Raw genomic sequence first — 22,722 nt, 5'->3', positions numbered from 1 at the left:
ACCAGGTATGGTTTTACCAGTGCTTAACCATCCTCAGGTCTCTGCTGGAAAAGTAAGAATGATCATTTATAATATCATTGGTCCTTGCTTTGAACAACACAACTCTTCACTAAAGTTACTTAATAGCTGAAACAACATAAGAAAAATTCTGTTCTGAAACAAAAAGGTATAACATATTGGCAATTTTCTTGTGGAAATGTTTGCATTTATCAGTCTTACCATAGGTCCTGGATCCCCGGGTTCACCAGGTGGGCCTGTGGGGCCAGCACCACCCTAAAATTAACCAGAGATTAATACAGTTACAAAGTCCAAAAGGAATTATAAGGATATCAATTAAAATCCATGGCCAGGAAAATCACAGCCTGTGGGACAGACTGGATTCTAATTCAGAACCAGTTCACATTTCAATATGAGTGAAAGTTGGATATTAAAACACTGAAGCTGTACAGAACAGTCACCATTTTCATCACTGTTCCCTCATTAAAAAATACATGCTGGGTTAAAACCTTGTTAAAGGTCTAACAAACCATTCTTTTTGAGCTAATTCCTGTGTCTAGAGTACACCTGGAGCAGAGCTCTCGACAGCAGCTTGTTTAAATTCACTTCTAGGTGAATTCAGCCACATGTCACTGAAGATGGGCATTTCCCCAGAGATGAACACACACCCATCACTGTGAGCTTTGCCTTCAGCTCTGGCCAATTATCCCAAATCCCCTGAGGTGAAGCACTTACTTGTTTTCCTTGGAGACCCTGAGGACCCCTTGGACCAACTGGACCCTGTCGAACACATAACTTGTTACACACTGGAAAACACCCTTTCCCAAGCAACATTCACCCAGCAAAGACAGCAAAAAGGCCTCAGAGTGACCTCTAAGGTGGCATTTCTATGGTCAAACCCTCGAGAAGGCTTTTACTCTGAAAACTCTAGTTATGAAATGCACATAGGATGAAATCTTCCAACTTAAAAAGTCAGAGGAGTGTAATTTCATTAACAGCTGAAAATATGGGTTTGATTGCTTCCTGAAACCTCACAGTTTCTCTGGAATCAGCCAGAACAACTGTGTTGTCTCCACTGAAAAAAAAAATGTAGTAACAAAAAAGAATAGCCTTCCCTTGAAGGGAATCTCATTACTCAGATGAATCTCATAATAGAATCAATGACAAAAATAAATTAATCCTCTTGTTCTCAGCCATGAGCTGAGAAGCAGCAATGGAAGGATGTGTTTAAATGTATCATACAAACCACCAAAACAGCTTCCAAATGGTTGTGGTTTGTTACAGAAAGTTCAGATTTTCCCTTAAAAGGTTTTATGGGATTGTTAGAAAAATCTCATGCTTAATTGTAACTTGTAACATGAAATAAACATTATCTTGTTTGAAAATAATTCTCTTGTTTCTAGGAGCACAAAAATATCTATAAGAGACAACAATTTGCATTTTGACAGAGGCTGAAGATTTATGTCTTTTAACATTCATTAATTTTTATCAATTTTTACAAAGCAAATGTAAAAGAGTTTGTAATAGGCTATTTTAAAAAATCTAATCAACATTAGAAACAAAACAATGTTTCAGCTGTCAGTTAGTTTACAAGGAAAGGAAAAAATAATGTCACATAACATGATGAATCAATCCATAGACAGTAAGTACCAAATTACTTTATTGAACTTTGTGTGAGGCCTTGTAGATATATTAATATTAAAATTAATAATGTTTGAGAATGACAAAAGAAGAGACAGTGCAAGAGATGCAATACCTTGAGAAAAACTGAGTAAAGGGATTAAGCAAAACAATGAAGGGCAACAAAGCAGGACAGACTTGTGGAACAAATCATGGTATGTGCACAAAGCAAGTTCACTGGAGAGAGACATTCACAGAAAAGAAAAGTTAATCTTAAAGCAAAACATCAGATTATCTTTAGAACCTTTCATATGGTATTGAAACTAATTTTGAAGGTTACTAGATTCAGGTAGGCAAACTAATGGACAGCACAATCACTAAAGGATTGTTTCCTTAAGAATAAATGTTAAGATATTAGCAAAGAGGGTAACAGTATTTTCAAGACATCAGACATGAAGAGAGATAATATTCAAAAACAACCCCAAGGGTTCTAGCAGAAAAAGCTTGGGGTGGTGAAACAGTTTTCACTGATGGCAAAAACTTTTAGTGTTACAATTAAGTCCCCAGTGCACAAAAAGTAAAAGACATATCTGAAGAGTGAGGGATGCCAGTGATAAAACTGGATCCATGGAGAAACAGAATTTATTTCTGTTTTGAAATAATAAAGCATAGATTTCAGTTAAGAGCTGGGTTTGGAATTTTATTTTTTTTTCAATTACTACCAAAAATAACTTATTTGTTGTCACAATGTGAAAAGAAGTCTTCAAAGTCACATATTTGTTTATTCTGCTTTGTGTTATACCTGACAGTTTTCATTTGATCTGCACTACTCAAGATATAAGAAACACAAACTCAGGAGCTGTTTTTTTCTCCTGTACCTTGCTGTTAGTAGCTGCTATATTTTGAAGGAGTGAAGGAAAACAACAGGGTGGTTAGAGGTGGGGGGAAAAAAGGTTTTCATTTAGCAGAAGAATGTTTTTTTCACTTTTTTTTTTTCCAGGTACTGAGCAACACTGCACTAGAATACACTGTATATCCAGGTTCTAGAGGCATAGGAACCCCTTTGAGGTTTTGCATGTGCACCCCACTTGCACCCTGTCTTACCATACAGGGCTAATCTGGTCTTACCACTGAGCCAGGCATCAGTCCCATCTGGCTACCAAGCCCAGATTTCTCATCCAGTCCTGCCATCTGAGCTGCAAACGGCTGAAAAAATAAGATGGGTGATTTTGGCTGTAAGTCATGGTCATGGTTCACAAGGCAAAAATCCATCTAAGCGCATTTTAGATTTTTACCTTGGCTTTGCAGTGCTAACAACTAAATTCTTAGTTTAATCATTAAAAAAGAATTTGTCTGTCCTGTAAATTTGAGGTATTTAAAGCTTCAAAGACCAGGTGAATAAATCATATTGTCTGCTTACTATTCTTACTCTCTTTCCACTTCAACCTTAGATAAATGAGAGAGTTACCTAAAAAGAGGAAATCCTCCCATGAAATTAAGTTACTTTTTTAATGACCTGCAAATCTAAATCACACCTTACCCTCAGCTGCATTATTCCTTCATGTCTTCTAAACCTTCCTTTTGTTTTCACTCACTGTGCTTCAAAATTCAGAAATATCTTAAGGTAAAAGGAAATGTGGCTGATTTTATGATTGCAAATCAGATTTTTTAAGGATGCTGCCCTCATCTAGCAAAGCTGAAAGCCGCTGTTGTTCCTGCCAATTCACAGAGACCAATGAGATAGAGTAGGAAGATCCTGCAGTGCCCTCCTTCTTTTGCAAGCACATAGTTAAAATCAAGTTTTGTTTTGCTTTGCTCAGAGCCGGATCCTCACTCATGGCAGGCCAGAGCTTACAGTGGCTGAGAACAAGGAACAGCTCAAATGCAGATTCAAGTCTTCTAAGATTTACTGTTTGTTCCTCATCAAATTGGTGTCCAAACATATTTTCCACGAGGCTGGAGACTGCCTAACTTCAGAGACAGGAATACAAACAAAAAATGTATTAGATCTCTGGCCACACCTATTCTTCCATGTTTTCTGTAGGGCAACAGCCTAACACCCATTATGCTGCTTCTGTGATTCTAAGAGATTCCTGTCTGCTGAAGGTATTTACTTGGGCTAAATCTCCTGGATTCAGGACTATTTGGAAATGTGGTTAAAGTCATAAAAAGCTGCCCAAAGTAACAAGTCATTGGCCTAACATGAATATTGACAGGAAGCTGAACAGGAGCCAGCAGTGTGCCCAGGTGGCCAAGAAGGCCAATGGATCCTGGCCTGGCTCAGGAACAGTGTGGCCAACAGGACCAGGGAAGTGATTCTTCCCCTGGACTCAGCACTGGTGAGGCCACCCCTGGAGTGCTGTGTCCAGTTCTGGACCCCTCAGTTCAGGAAGGATATTGAGGGGCTGGAGCAGGTCCAGAGAAGAGCAGCGAGGCTGGGGAAGGGACTGAAGCACAAGTCCTATGAGGAAAGGCTGAGGGAGCTGGGATTGTTCAGCCTGGAGAAGAGGAGGCTCAGGGGAGACCTCCTCACTCTCTACAACTCCCTGACAGGAGGCTGTAGCCAGGTGGGGGTTGATCTTTTCTCCCAGGCAGTGACCAGCAAGACAAGAGGGCTCAGTCTTAAGCTGTGCCAGGGGAGGTTTAGGTTGGATATTAGGAAGAATTTCTTTCCAGAGAGGGTAATCAGCCATTGGAATGGGCTGTCCAGGGAAGTGGTGGATTCTCCGTCCCTGGAGGTTTTTAAGATGAGACCGGATGTGGCATCAGTGATGTGGTCTGGGAACCATGGTGGGGTTGGATCAAGGGTTGGACTTGATGATCTCGGAGGTCCCTTCCAACCCAATTGACTTTATGATTCTATGATTCTATTTCAGATTTTTGTCAATATAACTCTATTTTTTTCAGTAACACTGCTGGACCATTGGAGTGAGAAATCAAAACAGGTATCTTCTGAACAGCAATAAATGTGTAACTGAGTATACTTGAGAATTTCAAATATCTGTTTAATTATCAGTGATAATTAGTGTTCAATAGAAGGAGGAGGGAGAAAAATAAGTCTTGCAGAACACTTTGTCAATGTCTATGGCTGGTTAGCACTGCTTTTTACAAATGAAATTCTTACATAAATCTTCTCAGTGTTGGTCTGAATACTTTCAGCAAGAAGCATAAACAATCACATTTTCATTTGTCTCACTAGTTATTTTATTATTTATAATTCATCTTACTTTTCTCTTTTCTATATTACTATTTTGGTGCACTAGTTTCCCTGTATAATTTCTCGGATGCCTTTGCTTTAAATCAGCTGGAAGTAACAGAACCTTAGTGATAGTTTTTGATTTGGGCAGTTTGGCTTTTCTAGACCCCAAAACCCACTTTGAAAGGTGTGTCCTTTCCAAGATTTCTCACATTCAACTTGTCCCAGCTCTTGGTAGAATTTTTGGCAGAACCTTTTGGTGTTGTCCCTCATGACGGGAAGATGGGAACTGTGGGCACAGCATTCCATGTTGACTGAATCAAAAGGAAGTCACTAATTGTATCATGTGGATATGATCCAACATTCATCTCACTTTCTCCTGAAGCAAGTGTAAAACTTACCCTGCTTATTCCATCTGGTCCTGGGTGAGTGGGATGCCCTGGAGGACCAGGGTCACCAGGCTGACCAGGGATACCAGGTTCACCATCAATCCCTTGAGGACCACGAGGACCCTAGAAAGAAAATCAGAAATGCCAGGTGTGCAAAGATGTTCATTGAAATCATAGTAACTGGCAAACAACTGCCTCTTTGTGACAAACCTGGGTTTCTGAAGATCTTCAAACAAACAACATCCCTCAAAACCTTTTCCTACCTTCAGATCAGAAGCATTGGCTAAAATTAATTATGAATCCAAAATATAAGTAAATTGCAGTAATTTCTGAAAAAAGTTTTTTAGAAACTCAGACTGGAGCATACTGTCCCTGAAAAACTATTTGGCTTTGCACACAATACAGAATAAAGTGAATTTACTTCTAAAATACAGACAGCTCAGATCAGAGCACATGCATACACATATGATTAGGAGAATTCCGAGTAATGCTGGATTTTTACAGCCTACTGACATCATGAATGGTTTAGACAGCTCATACCATTGGTGAATTCTCAACACAGTTACAATGCCAGAAATGCAGAGTAAGTTATCTGGTGTCAAAGTTATCTTTAGCTAGTATTTGCAGAATAGGCTAGGAGCCCATCCTGTGGTTCACATTTTGATCACCCACTCTTGATTCCTAAACTGCACTCATCTTAATTCATGTAAGAACTAAAATTAAACACAGAAGCAGCTAATAAAGCATTAGTGGAACAAAATCAGTGGTAACAGGGCCAATAAAGACGTATTTGAACCATAAATAAAGATGTTAAAGTGCCTGTCACTACTGATTCTTTCACTAGGATAAAATGCTTGACTATGGGGAGGAAAAGTTTCATACTATATAATGAGTTCTTTTATTTTAAGGATCCTTAAACATAAAACTTTAGAAGCCTGGCTCAGTGAGTCATCTTTAGAGACACAGCTAATAATCAGACAGACTGCTTGTATTTCCATGAGATGAGGACTGTGTCTGCAACACATTTCAGTGGAATTTATGTCTGAACTAGTATGGTTTCTAGTAGTATGGTTTGCAGAATGAGCTGTGAATAGGTGGAATTCCAAAACAAATGAGAAGATTTGTGCATGATGGATGGAAGCAGAAGGTTCTAGTGGAAAATTTTATTATTTAATATCTCTGTTTTAAACACAAGTACACACTGCCAAACCTAAAAGTGCTTACTGTTCAAAGGAGGAAAATAATTAGTTACCTTATTTCATTTATTCTCAAAATAAAAACAAAACAAAGCTAAGCACTACAGAAAAAACCCAACAAACAGCTGCCTATAAAGAATTTATCAACCTTCTGTATGACTATCTATTTTCTATATCCAAACAAGACACCTTGACAAAATTTAATCAAGAAAGTGTTACTTTTTTAATTTATTTTCTAAAAAGGACTTTTTATTCACCAAAAATCAACCTGCTTTAAGAGAAGTATGTTTGTATTCGTAGGTGGCAACTAACTAGTGGTATATAAACAATATAAGTGGGTTTTTAATGAAATCTTGATTATAATTTTATTTATTTTATATTATGCATCTATTTATACGCACATAAAAAAGCCCTTTCGTTTTCTTTCACCAGCTCAAGGTCAGTGAGGTTTGGGGAAAAAAAAAAAGGAAAAACATTCTCACAAATGCCACGAGGTGGCACCGTTTAAACACACAATTTCCTCATTCTGGCCCACTGCTGCTGATGGTCAGGAAACTATTAATGGGATTGCTTGTAATAGAATAAAAGGAAAATGCATCTTGTGTTAGAACACTCTCAAACTTCTGTCTATTTACACTACTACTGCAATCACAATGGAGCGTAGATCCATATGAAAAGAAAAATATATGAATGGTTCTGAGGATGCCCAAGTTTATTTCCTGTCTTCAAAAGATCATTTGTAAATACCTAAAACGTTATCATGCTCCAAAACCCGCCCTCCTTAGATGCATTTTGCAAATGCAGACGTGCTAGTCCCTAAATGGCTCTCATTGTTACACTAGCAAAGCATTTAATGTAAAAAATACACTCCTATTCCTGTATTCATTTCACATTCAAGGGTCCTGCTTTTGTAAAAGACAGAGATCCACAGCAAGGGTGAGTTTCTTCTACTCTCTCACTAGCCAGCAGGAGCCCATTTAAAGAACAACAACAACAAAATAATAATCAATAATAACCTCAAGATAGAAACAAACAGTTTGAAAACCTGTAGTGCTTTTGTAACGTCCCCAGTCAGTGATGCATTTACCCAGACTGATTTTATAAAGGCAGTCTGTACTCTGCAGGGTTACCTACTCCATGAGAGGTTTTCATAATGCAAACTGCAGGTGTGAGCTAACATCTCTTTTCCACAAGTAAAAATAAAACCCCCTTCACTAGTAGTCACTGTATCTAACACCAGTGCTCTTTGATCTCAGACCTGACATACACACAGCTCTCTGGAAACTTTGATTGTAACGTTTTCAAAGGAGCTAACTGCTTCTCAACCCCTTGATATTCCTTGAAAGCAGAATAATAACCTGTGCCAAAGGAACCCAAAAGCGTTTACAAGCTTTTGGTATTTTAGGTGCTTGTAGTCAGCACTGCATAGAGACATGCGAGGGATGCTTGGCAGGGAATCAGAACTTATTTAGCATCTCAGTGACAGTACTGCACATTAGGAAGGCACTTCAGACACAGCCTGATTCAGAAAACACAGTCCAGGTTCCTCTGCACACAACAAGATTTCACAATTACTCCCAGATTTCTTTTAAGCATCTTGACACTCATTTTTCAGACAAGTGTCTTATGGTGATCTAAAGAGCAGCAGTGGCTTGGCAGTCATCTCGAGGCTACACACTCACCCCACTGCTTTAGAAATGTCATTTCCATCTACAGACAACAGGCACACACTGGAAGAACAGCTCAAGTGTCTGTTTTAGACCTATGCCCAACCTCAGTATTGGCTTGCTCTCTCCTGAGGGATAGGAAAATATCCACATTGGAATTACAATGATACAACACTAAAATCTGCTTTTAGCAGTTTCTGCTCTTTGACCCAGCTTTTTCAAAAGGAACATGTCATCTTGGGTATTTTCAGCACTCCTCTTTGGCCTTTCTGTGGTTCTCCACATGCAGACACTGAAATTCCCTTGTGAAGTCTTCATTTCCACTGAGCAATCCTGATTACATTATTCACCAGCATACCAACAAATGTAGTCACATATTAACTCCTGCTAACTTCCTGAGCTTTGTCTTTTCTCAAATGCTCTGGGCCACACAACTCACACTGCTTCTGCTGCACAGGAGTCACCAGCAAATAGTCAACAAGTTCAGAAACAGGGGAACGTGATGTTCCAGTTTTGTCTGGGAATGTTTGTTGAGAATGCACGACTTTTAGTGGAAATACTGCTAAACCTCTCTCAGTTCTCTCAAAGCATTCACGTTTCAATCTAACCAAGGAATGGTGAAATAGAAACATTTTCCTGTTTGTCACCTGATTCCTGGAAAATAGGACAGTTTTGGTATCTCTAGAAGACACAAAGATAGTTTAAAGACATCTAATCTTTTGAGGTTAGTTCAAGTACTTTATTTCTGAGGTATTTAATAACTTACAGGTCTTCCCTTTGGTCCTCGTTCTCCTCGTGGACCTTGTGAGCCTGGAGGTCCCTAAAAGAAAGATCAGAAATATTAAGCACCTTTTAAACTAGCTAGTGATTAATAATGCTCTGAAAATATGAAATGCCATGCTTATTTGAAAAATAATTTGGAAGGGGCTTTTTTCCACATCATCATAAAGAAAACAGCTCTAATCACCAAGTATTCAATATTTCTTCTCAACTGTACATTGCCTGAAGGGAGTAGAACCAGGATGCAGAGATCCACAAAATGGTCCCGTCTCTCGTGTGCTCCACAGGTTAATTCAGCAAAGGTTTTCTGAATGCTGGAGGCTCTCCATGTGGAGCTGTACAGCTTTGAGCCACCCATCCTGCTAGTCCAGAAGTGCTCCCTGCTTAGCCACAGCTGGAGAGAATTCTGCATCTCCCTCTACTCCTGCTAGATCCCTGCTGGAGAAGCATTTCCCAGCACCCACCTGGCACAGAGGTCCTCAGACCTGCATGACCTACATCCTACCAGCACTCATCCATTCACTTGGGATGGGCCGACCTGTGACTGTGACAACCATCCCATAATCTCACCCCCTCAAACCTGATGGCTTTGCAGCCAATACTCACTAGAGGCACGGAAGAGTCCTCCTTCACATCACCCCCCAGTACAAACCAGAAATGGCAGGAAGTGGCAAATGCCACCATCAGAGAAAGAGAGGATGGAAAAGTACTCACAGCTGGTCCTGGGCGGCCTCGTATTCCTGAAACCTAAAGCAGGCAATAGAAACTAAAATTACCACACAAACATGATGGCTGTGTTTGTCATGACTACCTTACAGAAAATGAGTTACTGAAAAGCAAATAACAAGAGAGGAAATTAAAGTATGGGGCAAATGATAAGGCTTTTTAGGGGGATAGAAAAAAAAGAAAAAAGAAAATATTCCACTGGTTATCAATTTCCAGTTCAGTCTTTTTATAAGCAATATGAACAAAATCTTGGAAGAATCACTGTTATTGTAAATAAACAAATAAGTGAATTAAAATTATTTAGGCTCAACTTATCGATTTTTTTAAATCTGTTTGTCTTCACACTAGAAAGAGATAAACATACTGTCACTCACATAAAGAGTGACATTTTATTTCACCACTTTCTAGATACTAATTTATCGTTGTACCTCCACAAAAATCTAACTATAAAAATAAAGATTATAGCAGCTTTAACTCAGTAAGAACTTTTCCCAAAATGCAATTGACAGGAATTTCTAATGTTGCGTGTGTGACACAGTGCACTTAATTCCATTCCTTTCATTCCTAGGGTGTGCATTCTTGTTGTATTTACTTCATTACTGCAATTCTGCTTTAAAGCACTCAAATGTACACTTCCAGGGTGTGCTGATAAATGGAGAAAAAAGTATAGACTTACAGGTGGCACTATTCCAGGTTCTCCTTTTTGTCCCTGTAGGAAAAAGATACAAAAACATCAGATGGCAGAACAGAAGTGAGAGTACAATTAACAGTATAGTTAGTTTATCACTCCCTGTGACTGTGACAAAAACTAAAGCTTCTCTAAGGATACAACTAGACTAAAGTACCTGTGACGAATAATCCATATTATTTTAATGACTATGGACACTGATTAAATGAAGGGTATAAATTAAAAGTTTCTCTAGCTCCATAACAAACTATGTGACAGAATAACCAAACTAAAAAAGTGTCGTGAAACTTTTGTGCTAGAAGTGTTACAAAGCACTAGGAAACCTGCAGGAGTTCTGTTGTTGGATGATTTGATTCATACAAAATGCAGAGCCCACAGCAGCATTCAGGTTCCATTTCTTCAAGGTATTAAATTGCAATTTGTAACATGAAATCTATGGGCATAAAAACCCATCTGCAGCCCAGGGACAGAATAGCATTGCACAGCTTCAGAGTGAAGGACAACTGCATTTGCCAATTGAGTTTTCTTTGAGCTGAGTGTGTTGACAATGATTGTATGTTACATCAAATCACTGGCTTTACACCTATTGATGGTAACTGGTTTTCTAAGGAAAAAAGAGAACTTTGCAAAGATAAAAAATTTCCTGCCTTGTTTATCAAGCAACAATAAGGTGGTTACAGTCCACTTATAAATAGATTTAAGTTTATTTTAAATTTATAAATTATTTTAAATAAATAAATCTATTTATAAACTACCTCTACATAGAGAGCACTCAGTTTTAGGGAGTGTAGATACTTGATCATCCAAAAATTATTTCAATTATTTCTTGTAGTTACTTACTATCTTAGGAGCTCATTTATCAGAACACATTTTAATTTCTTTTGTAAGAACAGATCTTCTCTTTGTTTAATTGCACGTGATGAGGGATGCTGCCCACAGAACCATGGCTCTGGGCAGGAACACACTGTCCTACTGCCCACTGGGCAGCTCAGCCTCGGCACAAAAGCCAGCTGCAGGCTTTGATAGCATCTAATGACCTCCTGGTCCCTTCCTTCAGTCTGTGGCACGGCTGGAAGTGAAAGCACCAAACCACTCAAACTGGAATTCCTTTGATGTAGACAGCAGGGATGTTCAGCCAGGGGATTCTCTATATTAAGATCAGGGGTTTTGCCTGCATCCCAACATTTTTTCCACGTGGACTGCAGTCTCCCTAGCCATTGAGGAAGGCCAAGAGAAAGAATTAAGTGTTTCAAACAGAGCTTATATATGTATCTTTCATGGTGTGCTCCAAGGAGATGCAAGAGAGTCTTTCAACAGCTGCAATACGATAGAAAAAAAAGAAAGTGAAGGAAATCTTACCTTTCTTCCTCTACCTATGAAAAAGGAGAAAAGAAAAAAAGAGGAAATTAGTGCTTTTACTCTGAGAGACAGAACACAGTAAGAGTTGTGTTTCAGCCAGAGCCATCCCTGATCCTGGGGTGCACAGAGGATGGGGTATTGCCTACAGGGAGCTGGAGAAGTTCCCAGGGACACACATACTCCCTTGTTCAGGTGTGAGGAATCAGAACAGTTTGCAATGATGTCCCCTGATTCTCAGCTTTTTTTTTCCTCATTGCACAGTATAACAAAAATCACATTGGGAAAGCAGATTATCTTGTGGAGAATTGTCAGATGCTGCCTAACAATTGACAGTGAAGTCAAAGGAAGCTTTATTACTGACTCCAGTACAAGCAGTGGTGATGGATCCACAACTAATTACATGGTATTTTTCAAGAGGCAGAGCTAACAGAGGGATTTTTGACCTTTTCTTTTTCATAAAGCACCTGCAGTACCATGTGCCTGCATTCAGAGCCATACAGCCACACCCACGACCACAAAAATCCTTCAGAGGAATATTTTTTCAATACCTCGAATAACAGTAAGGAGTTTGGGTATGGATCTACATTGCTTTAATATTTGCTGGGTGTAGTCTGTTGGTCTTGGCCTAACGCCTCCCAAAACACAATAGGATGCAGAGTCCATTTAATAATGCTCACAACATCTTGCTCCATTTCTCAATTACTTAAGTCCCTACTTTGGTCTTTATCACTACTTTGTTCTATGTTAAGCTAATCAACAACAATTATATGTCCTGAAGAAATTAATTATTATACATATAATGTATTTCTAAGAATTCAATACACTGTATTATGTGGCATTAATTGCAAGGTAAGAAATTTTCTTTTAGGAAAATTGAGGGGGAGTTGCTTTATTCAAGTCTCTACAGGAAGAAGAAATGGACTGGAAAGGATATAATCTTTAAGGTATATAACAGACAGGATGCAAACGGGGTCAATAATACTTCACACTCATTTTATTTTTATGTCTTACGATAGAATCCATGTTTTCACTTTGGGGAAACACTTTACACTGTTTACATTTGTTCATCTATTAGAGGGCCCCTGAATTGAGCATTTTATTAAAGAATACACTTAATATATATAGTTATGTATATAATATATATTTATCTTAATATGTTTATTATATATATTTATCTCAATATATTTGTCTTTGAGTTTCAGATGAACCACAGAAAGAAGCCAGAATTCAACCTCCTTGAAACGTCAAGATGGAATTCAGATCAACTTTTTAGCTGTAAAGTCATTTGGGTTTATTTCAGATTCATATTCTAAAGAAAACTGTTCCCAGAACCAGCTCTGGTGCAACCCAAGATGGAAGACAACTATCAAATACCTATTATTGTCAGATTTAAACTTTCACCATGGAAATACTATTAGAAACCGCAATATAATGAGGTTTCCTAGTTCTTTGGGTTTTCTGTCCTTTCAGAAAAGCAAACTAGAAAGCAGTCTCACCAATGGTGGGGTCAAAGTCACGTGCAGTGTGGGGACACACGGGACAGCACTCTCCAGGGGGCACCTGAGGGTTCTCACACTCCAGCAGATCCTGACACTGGATTTCATCGCAAAGAATTGCTCCATTGTCACAGACGCAAATTTGGCACGGGGAGGGCTTCCAAATATCCCTGTTCAGGTACATCTGTCCATTCTGGGTGCAGGCTATTTCTTCAACATCTTCTCCTGGCACAGGGGAGAGAGAACACACGACACATTTTCCAACCATGAAATCGAAGGAGTAGGACTGGACAAGGAAAGGGCACACCTGGAGATGAGAAGCAGCATCACATACACAGAGAAATCAGGCCACCAGCATAGCTGGAGTTGATACTAAGGACTTTTAGATATCAGTCAAAAGCCTTTCTTATTTTACCACCTTATTTCTTGGTCAGAAAGAATTAAAATAGAGTCACAAGGGAGAGCACAGTCCCCCTGCAGTACTAAATGAACCTTGCCTCACGAGTCTTTGGATGTCATTCTGCTCCATGGGGTACCAACTCTGCCCCGAGGAACTCCTGCCAATTCCCTGCTCTGTGTCACAGCTGTGCACAGGGTGTTCGAGACATCTGACCAGGTGGAAGTACCTGTGAGATTTCTGCATGAAATGGCACATGCTGCCTTCTCCCAGCTGCAGGTGACCTACACAGCCAGGTCTGGGACAGTGCTGAACAGACGTGGCAGTGGCTGAAACAGAAAAACCTCATTTATTAGGCAAGGTTTAATTATTGGGGAATGGAGAATCAAATCTTCCATACAGGACTTTCAGCCACAGTCCGCTGGCCCAGCAGCACCCACTGCAAGGAAATCTATTGCAGTGTCTCCAGGTGAGTGACAAGAGGCTCCCCACATTACTTATTTTGCTCAGCATTAATAATCCAGCTGGTCTGGACCTACATGATTACCCCAGCAAGCACAAAATATTCCTATGGATATATATTAACTACATACAAAGTGCCTCTTAAATATCTTACCTATATGTGAAAGACTATCCCATGTCACTACTTATGTAGGATCAGCATGGACTGACTATATGCATATGTCCCATCTATGTACATATTCACACATTTCTGTGGAGCTCATTCTATTTTATTGGAGTTGCATACATCATTTTTAACCTAATCCATTCCATTACAGAAGGTTTACTTTCCTTCTTGTCTTAATACTATCTTCTTTCTTTTCCTTGAATTCCAATTTAGAATTAATTTTCTTACTTATTAATTAGAATTCCATTCAATATAGTTTTTTCTCTCTCCTCTACAAACAATCTACTGTCACCCAGGTGAAACAAGTTCTGTGGGTTGATTTTGCAACTTAGAAATTTCAAAAATTTCCCCATTTGACTGATGGCAGCATCTAAGGGGACTTAACCACCTGTTTGGGTACTGTTCTATGCATACTTAAGTCTATGCCTTTGTTTTCTTCCTACTCTGTAGGCAAACACTCTAAATATCATGGATTTTTTTTTAATCACGAGGTGAGTATATCTCAGTATCTTCTCCTAAAATTATAATATGTCTGAGAAAGAATTCAAAAATCAAGTGGAAAATTTTCCTTGCATATCTGATGTTTTACAGAAAACCCTAGCAGCAAAAAGATTTTTTCATTTTGTCCCAATGAATGTTTCATCCTCTAAAGGAACACAAGCACCCACAAAACCAATGAACTGACCTCAGGCTGTCCCTAGAAAATGTGTAACAACTTGAAGACCAAGAATCCCAGTGCCAAGACGCTCTCTGAGTCACACACAGCAAAGCTGTCACTCACAGTCCAAAATTATTCTCCTGACCCCTGAGATGCTGCAGAGAAGATTAATCCTACCTGGGTGGGAGCTCTATCTGATCACAGAAACCTTCCTATCAAAAGTGCCTTTGAAACTGGACAATCCAGTTAAAAGCATTACTGAAAACTCCCCATCAGGCCTAATTTCTAACTGATATAAGAACTGGGAATAGGGTCAATTATATATAATAGGGCACATCCCCTTAGTTAAGATCACAACCATTCTTTTCTTAAGAAAACCTGTTACTAGTGTAAAAATTCACAGTTCTAAGCACAACGAAAGTTTCACTGTTCTATACATTTCTGCCCTAATTTAAACCAGATGCAAATAGAAAATTACAAAGTAATAAATATGACCAGATTTGGAATTTCGGTTTCGTGCCTCAACTCAAGTCCAGTTACTCCATCAATGTCAAGAAGAATTGGAGCAGATGTGTCATTAACTGTTGCCTGCCATCACTAACTTCTGCAGCCCTCTAACAGAAACTCAAATGGCAATTTTCACCAGGTCAACTCCTCTTCGGTCACTTTATCACACCAACTGACAGGAGGACTAGAAGAGGTGCTTGCAGAAGCTCAGGAGGAAATGTTTTCAGTGTGAAGTAAAGACATCAACCAAGTCTGCTGCACAGTCCATCAATGACACTGTGAGAATCGTTTTCCAAACAGCAGATCGCATTTTGGAAACCACTCTCCTCCCTTCTCCCCTGTGAGCATGACATCACACGCTGTCTGACACACTCAGCCTTTCCCCCCCAGATGTCTGGCATATGGTCTATGTCTCCTTTAACACATCACCCTCAGAACTCGTTGTGCTGCTCAAAGGAGCAGCAGCTTGCATAAATGAAATTTCTAAGTTATTGAGCCCAAAGTCAGCATTCTGTCATAACTTCAAATAAACCACACACAGCAACCGCTTTGGCAAATCAGAGCTGAGCCAGATGGGGACTGGCTTCTACCCGGGTCCCGCTCAGCGGCTGGGAAGGAGGCAGACAAAGGCAGGGGAAAAAAGCACATACCAGCTTCTGGAAGCATACTAAGAAGTCTGCTTCCCTATCAGATTGCAGATATGCAGATAAAAAAACACCACCGCCAAAAAAAATCAAAACAACCAAATAAAAAAACACAACAAACCAAAACCAAACAAACAAACCCACCAAAAAAAAAAAAAAACCCACACCAAAAACCCCATACCTCATTACACTGCCAGAAAACACAGGTTTATATCTTTCGATGTTCACCTTTTTACATCTTTACAGAGATTTTACATCTTTTGATTGTCCAGCTTTAGGAGTTGGACTCAGTGATCCTGAGACCCTTCCAACTCAGTATATTCTGTGATTACCTTTGGTGTTTCTAGTTTTCTTTTCTGTCGTGACTGCATCACACTGAGGCAATAACCTGACAAGAGTAGCTACTTCAGAGTCAATTCATTTCAAAAGTACATTTTGATGTTTGACTCCCAGGCCTGAGACGTTATCCAGCTACACCCAGATCGGCAAAGACAGCAAAGGAAATAGTTCTACCATTTCCTCTCTGGCTCAGAAATTTGCAAGTTTGTTTTAATTACAGAGACCAACTTACAAACTCTTTATGTATCACACGTCCTTTTTATCCCTGCAGTTGTAAAACAATGTGTTGAACGGCTTGAGAAGCAGTTTTGGACATCCTTAATGTGGCAAAAGAATCTGCTAGCCCATTAACCAATTCCTTTCTTACAGAAAAAAAGTACAATTCTAATTAGTACTGGACTGACTAAAGAATTTGCAGGGCTGCCAATCCATTGAAGCTGGAGAAATTGAGCTCCAAAGCAGTCTGCAAATACAAAAGGCAAGGTAGGAGAAACACCCAATGATATATTTAAGGACTCATTCATCCATGAGCTTGCGCAACCAACCTTCAGAAAGAGGATTTCAATGAAACACACAGTAAGCACAATGCCATTTTTTCTGCTAGATATTGGTGCAACAGTTTTACTTCAAAGAAACTAATTTCTCAGAAGTCAAATAGTCAGTTATAGCTGATGTGCTCGATCATCAGACTCAGACACCACTTTTCAACAGCTTGAAAGTAAAAATCATATCAGGCACTGACATACCCAGGCCCAGTTTGGTGTCAACACTGAAACTGTACTAATTACTGGGGGGATGAGAGGGGCAGGGGACACGATACGGGATCCCAGCCACTAGATGGCTGTCAACGTCCATCAGTCATCACAAGCAAGTGTCAAAGAAGTTTGTGCACATACAAGGTGTGTAAGGCACACCCTGCTTCGGGCAGTTTGTGCTGAGCCTGTCTTCATTTCAAGTAAATCTCTCTCAAGGTTAATTCCACTCCTCAACAAACCAACAGCAGGACACGCGTTTTAAAAGACAGCACACGAAGCCATTTCAATTTTTCACCACCAGATATGCATCATTTTGAAAGCAAAACCTGGAAATTTACTGCTGCTTCGTTGGCTGTTTAAAGTTACTTACTCCACATTACTGTGCCCATATTTCTTTCACTGACTTCTGGTTTGCATCTTGTGTATGAAAAAGGAAAATAAGGCCTGGGCATGGAACCAGGTAGAACAAAAAGAAAGAAAGAAGGAAAATGGCACCATAAAAAGCAGAAGCAGTCAAGCAACCACTACCTCAGCTGAGGTGACGGCAGGTATACGGTGGAAGAAAATACATAGATATAAAAGTTTTCTGCAGGCATGAACAACCTTGGTTCATAGATGAAATGGTAAAGGAAATAAAAGGATCTGACATCAAAGCAGCTCCATTTTGTCACATTTTTATTAGTCCTACCAATGTGCTAATTAAAGGAGCCTAAAGGCTGACAGACCTACAGCAGGAGAGAACACAGCCTAACACAGGCAGAAAAGATGAGGACTGGTTCTGAAAGCACAGTCTGCCAGTTTTAGGCTTTCTTCTGCCAAGAGGAACTTCCTGATGCATCCTGTAACCAAACCCCAATGCTCTGGCATTGCTTAACATAAAAAGACTGGAATAGAAGAGGTATGGGGGTTTTTTAATGAAATAGGGCTCATCTCATCCTCACGCTACCTTGTGAAAAGCATAGGGAAACATAAGATTACACAGATACAGCAGGTTTTAAGCTCAGAAAACCTAGAATGTGAAACTCAGAGTTTCAAGATACGAATTACAAAATTTAAGCTTGCTGACTCACAAAGCAGAGGTGCAGAAGTAAATAAAAGTGAAAGTTGATATGTGCTAGCAGCCATTCTGTAGATGTGCTGTTGTGCATGTGTACAGACTGCCAAGGCAGGGACAAGAGGAGCTTGGTGTTAATAATGTTTGACTGTCAGTCCAATTCCCTTCAAATCAGTGGAAAAAGTCTCTCATTTACTCCAGTGAGAATCAGACTGCCTGTTTTGTTTATCTTTTGGTAACTTTTTTTTGGAGTCGTACTAAATAAAGTATTATCCTAATTATTGTACCTTGCAAATTATAATGTAAACACCAATTATTTTGAAAATCAGATAGTTTTCAGGAGTGCTGACAAACACAAAATATATTTTGCATTTGTTACACAGAAAAAAATCTTGTTCATAGTTATTAACACACAGACTTCACGTAAGTACTTTACAGTTACATACATGAGGATGAACCTGGAATTCCTGACTAATAAAAGACCAAACTGATGCACAATTTTGCCAATTTTGTGCACTCACAAAGTTAGGAAGAGAGTTACAAGTTAGTGCCCTACCAATGCTCCCTTGTAAAACAACTGGATAATAACAAATCCCTTTGGGAATGCACACAGACACACAGTTTAGACTACAAACCTGTAGGAAAACAGGTTTCATAAGAACTTTTTCTCAGGAAAAGAGAGAGGGGGTTTTAATCCATCCTGAAGAGTTCCTGCTTAAAAAAAAAAAAAACCTAGAGGGTAATTTGCAAAGTTGAGAAAGTTGATTTTTTTAAAAGCATTCCACGGATTAAAAGATATTGCATGCTCTTAAGTCCAAATGAGTTTCAATGTGATTGAGGGGGTCAGCTCTCTAGACAAGGAGCTGCAATTCTTTGTGCCTTGTTTCAGAAGGAGGAAAGTCCCAGAGTGTTATTTTAAGTGATGCAGATAGTTTTAAAACATGTATTTCAGAACTGGAAAATTACAGACTCAACTGGTTTTCCTGCAGAGCCCACAAATAACTTTAAGTATGAATAAAAACTGCTAAGTATCAAGGTGCAAGTCAGCTCCCAAGCAGAGATTAATTAGTAAATTAATTGCTGAAACTGCTGTGGCAGTTCATAAAAGCCTTACTAAAGACACACTTTACACCTGGCCAGTGGCTTCTGGTTGGCACTGAGGGGAGGGAGTTCACCCTCTAAGATTCATCGACCAAGAAAACCAAGCCTCCAAGCTCTAAACACCAGTCCACAGGCAAAAAGCAACAGCTCAACAAGACACCCTGACTCAGGAGAAGAGGCAATTTCTCAGGTAAAGGGCTCTCTGAGTGTGACCTGGCAACTGGGGTTTTTTTTCTTCCAGAAAATTGTGCCAAAATATATATGTTCTCCACTCGGCATCGTAATTTCAAATTTTGCTGAATGGGGAAAACTGAATAGGAAAAAACAATGCTTAGGATACAGTTAAAACCTCTCCAAAATTATTTTCAATTAATATCTGAAGTATGCAACTGCTTCTCCACTGTTCCCTTAACTGGATGGAATCATTGCTACCTTACATTTAGTTTGGGGGTGGTCCCTATTTCCCCAGTTCTCAGGTTCACAGATTTATGTCTCCATCAGTAAGAATAGAAGTTTTCCTTGCCTTTTTATGGATAAATTTCATTTCCAACACAGAACATATCAAGAAGAATGTTTTTATTACAAGATCCAACACATGCTGAATCCAAAGGCAGAATATAGTGGGATCCCTTCCAGTAAAAAGGATTTCTCTTGCTGGTCCCGCAGCACTAACCAATGTTTATTATACTGTTCAATTCCCTAAGAGCATCTGGTGTGTATCTGCATCTTAACCTCACTGTTCCTGAGCTGCTGAACAAGTCTCAACCCTCGTAAACATCCCAGGCAGGGCAGGGAATTGTGCAGCAGCAACACTTCGCTCAAAGATTGGTTGGACTGGTCCTTTGCTGCTGGTTACCCCACAGTCTGGGATCTGCCTATTGCAAAAGCACTTAGTTTGACTAACTCGCTGGAGTTATCCCATGAAGGAGGTTAGATGTAAACATGTTTATTTTCTTTTTCTCTGTTTTCACTTTGGTTCTACTTGTGAACCCAAGTGAATGGCTGGACACGTCGCTTGGTGCCTGCAGGAGAATAGGGTGAAGGAGGGGGTTGGAAGAGCCTGATCTGCCAGCAGTGGTTGCTCAAATACTCTCAGATGACAGCAATCAAGCCTCAAGCATACAGTGGGAAATCAAATTACTTCCAAATGTCTAAGGCTGCATAGACACTGCAATGGGGAGGCATTCAGGGCATGCCTGAGAAAACACTATTGCAGATTTCAGCAGCTGGAGCAAATCAGCCAAAAGTTGAAGTCAGTAACAGGGTGCCTGGTCCCTGTTGGAGCCCACATGGCCACAAGTGCCCTGCTTGGACTTTGTCATGCAAGGTAGTCAGAGTGAGGTCAGTTCAGCTATTGCCGCCTGTACCACAACTTTCTTCCTGACTCAGTGCAGAAAAAGCCTAAATAAAGGGCTTATCATGGCCAATTATTATCTTCTATTATTTCAAAAGAGGCTTGAGGCAACAGGGATCATTTATTTTTCTAAGCAAAATACTGGAGCACATTCTTGACTCTGGGATGACATTTTTAAGTGGAATCACTTCATTTGCATGAAGGCAGGCTGGTCCCACAGAAACATCAGATTCTTATGGCAGGGAGCTTGCAAAGAGAACATGTAGGAGAAGCATTTCAATCAGTGGAGGTAGGGCGTGAGCTCAGCACTGCTGAACACTCACAAGTTCAGCAATACAGGCATTATTTTAAATTAAAACAGAACTAAACCTACATTAAGCACATTTCCTAAAATGTAAGAGGTTTCATTCTGGAAGCAAATACACCCCAACAGTGGGAATTCTGCCCAACCTGCTGCTACTGCACATTAAAGCCAATCTGATCAGGACATAGGGAACTGCTCCTAACATATTTAAACTTGAGTCTAAAATAGCAAGATTACAATGAAAATTTAATATTCTTCCACAGTCTATCTGGGCTTACTGTTCCAGAATCCATGGATGTTTGATTTTGATCTTTCCAAAATCCAGTCTTGGACTGCTGTGCATCAGGAAAAAGTAAAGCATTTTGGCTGTGAAGAAAATTCTCTCAGCTGCTTCCTGTGTCAGTATTGTCAAGACACAGTTTCCACTCACAGTCCCTTTGGATTCCTGTGCTAAATCCATCGGCAATTCGCACGAAACCATCTGGGCTGTCCAGTCAACCAGAAACCCATTGCCCAAGGAACAAGCTATGCAGGGTAGGGTTTTACTGTGCCAGCCAGGTTCTAAAATAAGCATTTACTGATGTTCCCAGCACTGATCCTTGAGGAATGTCACCATGATCTAGCCACCAGCTGGACTCTGAACTACCAGAGTCACTCTTTGAACTCAATAGTCCCACCAGCTTTTCATTCCCCTTGTTATCCACTCATTCAGTCCTATCCTGAATATAGGACTGAATACTTCCCCAATTTGCCTGTGGATGCTATGGGAGATGGCATCAAAAACATCATTACTGAACCAAATTTAAACAGCATCCACTGTCTTCACTTGTGTCCCAAGCCAATCATCTCATTGTAGAAGGCAATCAGATTTAACCAATTCAATGGCAAAGGGAAAATTAATTGAATAAATAGCCCCTAACTGCAGTCTGCTCTTCTCTGCACCCATCTATTCAAAATCTTACAAGTTTCACTGTTCCAGTTTCACACATGCTATAACACCCAGGAGTCTAACAATGCACAGCAAAACAGCAGGTTTGCCTTCCTTGCTTTGTAGGATTTAGCTCTTTTGAAGTCAGACAAAATGTGTATGAATATCTTTTCTTGTTACATCTAAGAGAAACACGCTGCTGCCCAAGCATTCTCATTCTTTGAAGCTATACACATCAAAGTTCAGTAGAAACCTACCATTACACACTGCCCTTTCCACAAAGCTTTCCTACATTGTGGTTTACAAAGTGGACTCATGTAATCCCCTAAATGTATCCTTGCTGGCTAATATCACCCACCGTTTCAACTAAAAATAAAGATTTGTAATTAGCAAGAAAATTCAATTCCATAATTAAAAATCCTTGCATTCCAACAGGCTCAGCCTTTCAAACTGAACTGAAAATTACCCAGTGCTTGGGTGGAGCAGGAAGGTATTGCTGGAAAGCTATACTCATAATATGCTGTTTGCACAGCAAAGCTATTCATTTGCTGAAATTCTGGGCCTCTGAGAAATTAAAAAGGGAGAATGGTAAGCAAAAAAGTCTGCAAAAATGTCAGGAACAAAGCCTCTGTTTCTTTTCTGCCACCATTACCTTTACCACAGTTCAGACAGCTCAGTCAGCAACTTCTGGTTTCAAGATGACATGGAACAGGCTTTGGCAGCCCTCAGGACATCCTGGCTGCTTTCTGCACAGCATCAGGGAGGAGGGGGGTATAAAGGAGCAGCCTAGTTTTTAAGCACAATCTGAAGTCAATCAGACATACATACATGAGGAAGAGACAATGATTTAGATGTGTGTCATGCCCGAGAGAGTTAAAGTTATTTATTACTTACAGATATAGGAGCAATAAGCAGTTTCCTTCTTTCAGTGCAAAAAAG

The 22,722-nt window shown here is 39.7% G+C and overlaps 1 protein-coding gene across 1 annotated transcript in view; it reads right to left on the bottom strand.

Moving 5' to 3' along the window:
- The window catches only part of COL5A2 (collagen type V alpha 2 chain), a 102,650-nt gene that overhangs the window by 39,006 nt on the left and 40,922 nt on the right, over positions 1–22,722 (bottom strand). Inside the window, exons 2-10 of the mRNA XM_027704918.1 lie at positions 13,115–13,339; positions 11,619–11,632; positions 10,248–10,280; positions 9,560–9,592; positions 8,832–8,885; positions 5,215–5,325; positions 2,746–2,823; positions 733–777; positions 220–273 (exon numbers count right to left, since the gene is read on the bottom strand). Coding sequence (XP_027560719.1) covers positions 220–273; positions 733–777; positions 2,746–2,823; positions 5,215–5,325; positions 8,832–8,885; positions 9,560–9,592; positions 10,248–10,280; positions 11,619–11,632; positions 13,115–13,339 — 647 coding nt within the window. The remainder of the gene's footprint in view (positions 1–219; positions 274–732; positions 778–2,745; positions 2,824–5,214; positions 5,326–8,831; positions 8,886–9,559; positions 9,593–10,247; positions 10,281–11,618; positions 11,633–13,114; positions 13,340–22,722) is intronic.

This window comes from Neopelma chrysocephalum, unplaced genomic scaffold (genome assembly GCF_003984885.1).
Source record: "Neopelma chrysocephalum unplaced genomic scaffold, ASM398488v2 Primary Assembly neopelma1_298, whole genome shotgun sequence".
NCBI classification, from domain to species: domain Eukaryota; kingdom Metazoa; phylum Chordata; class Aves; order Passeriformes; family Pipridae; genus Neopelma; species Neopelma chrysocephalum.
Note: the sequence above shows the minus strand (reverse complement) of the source record. Positions and strands in the feature narration are given on the sequence as shown.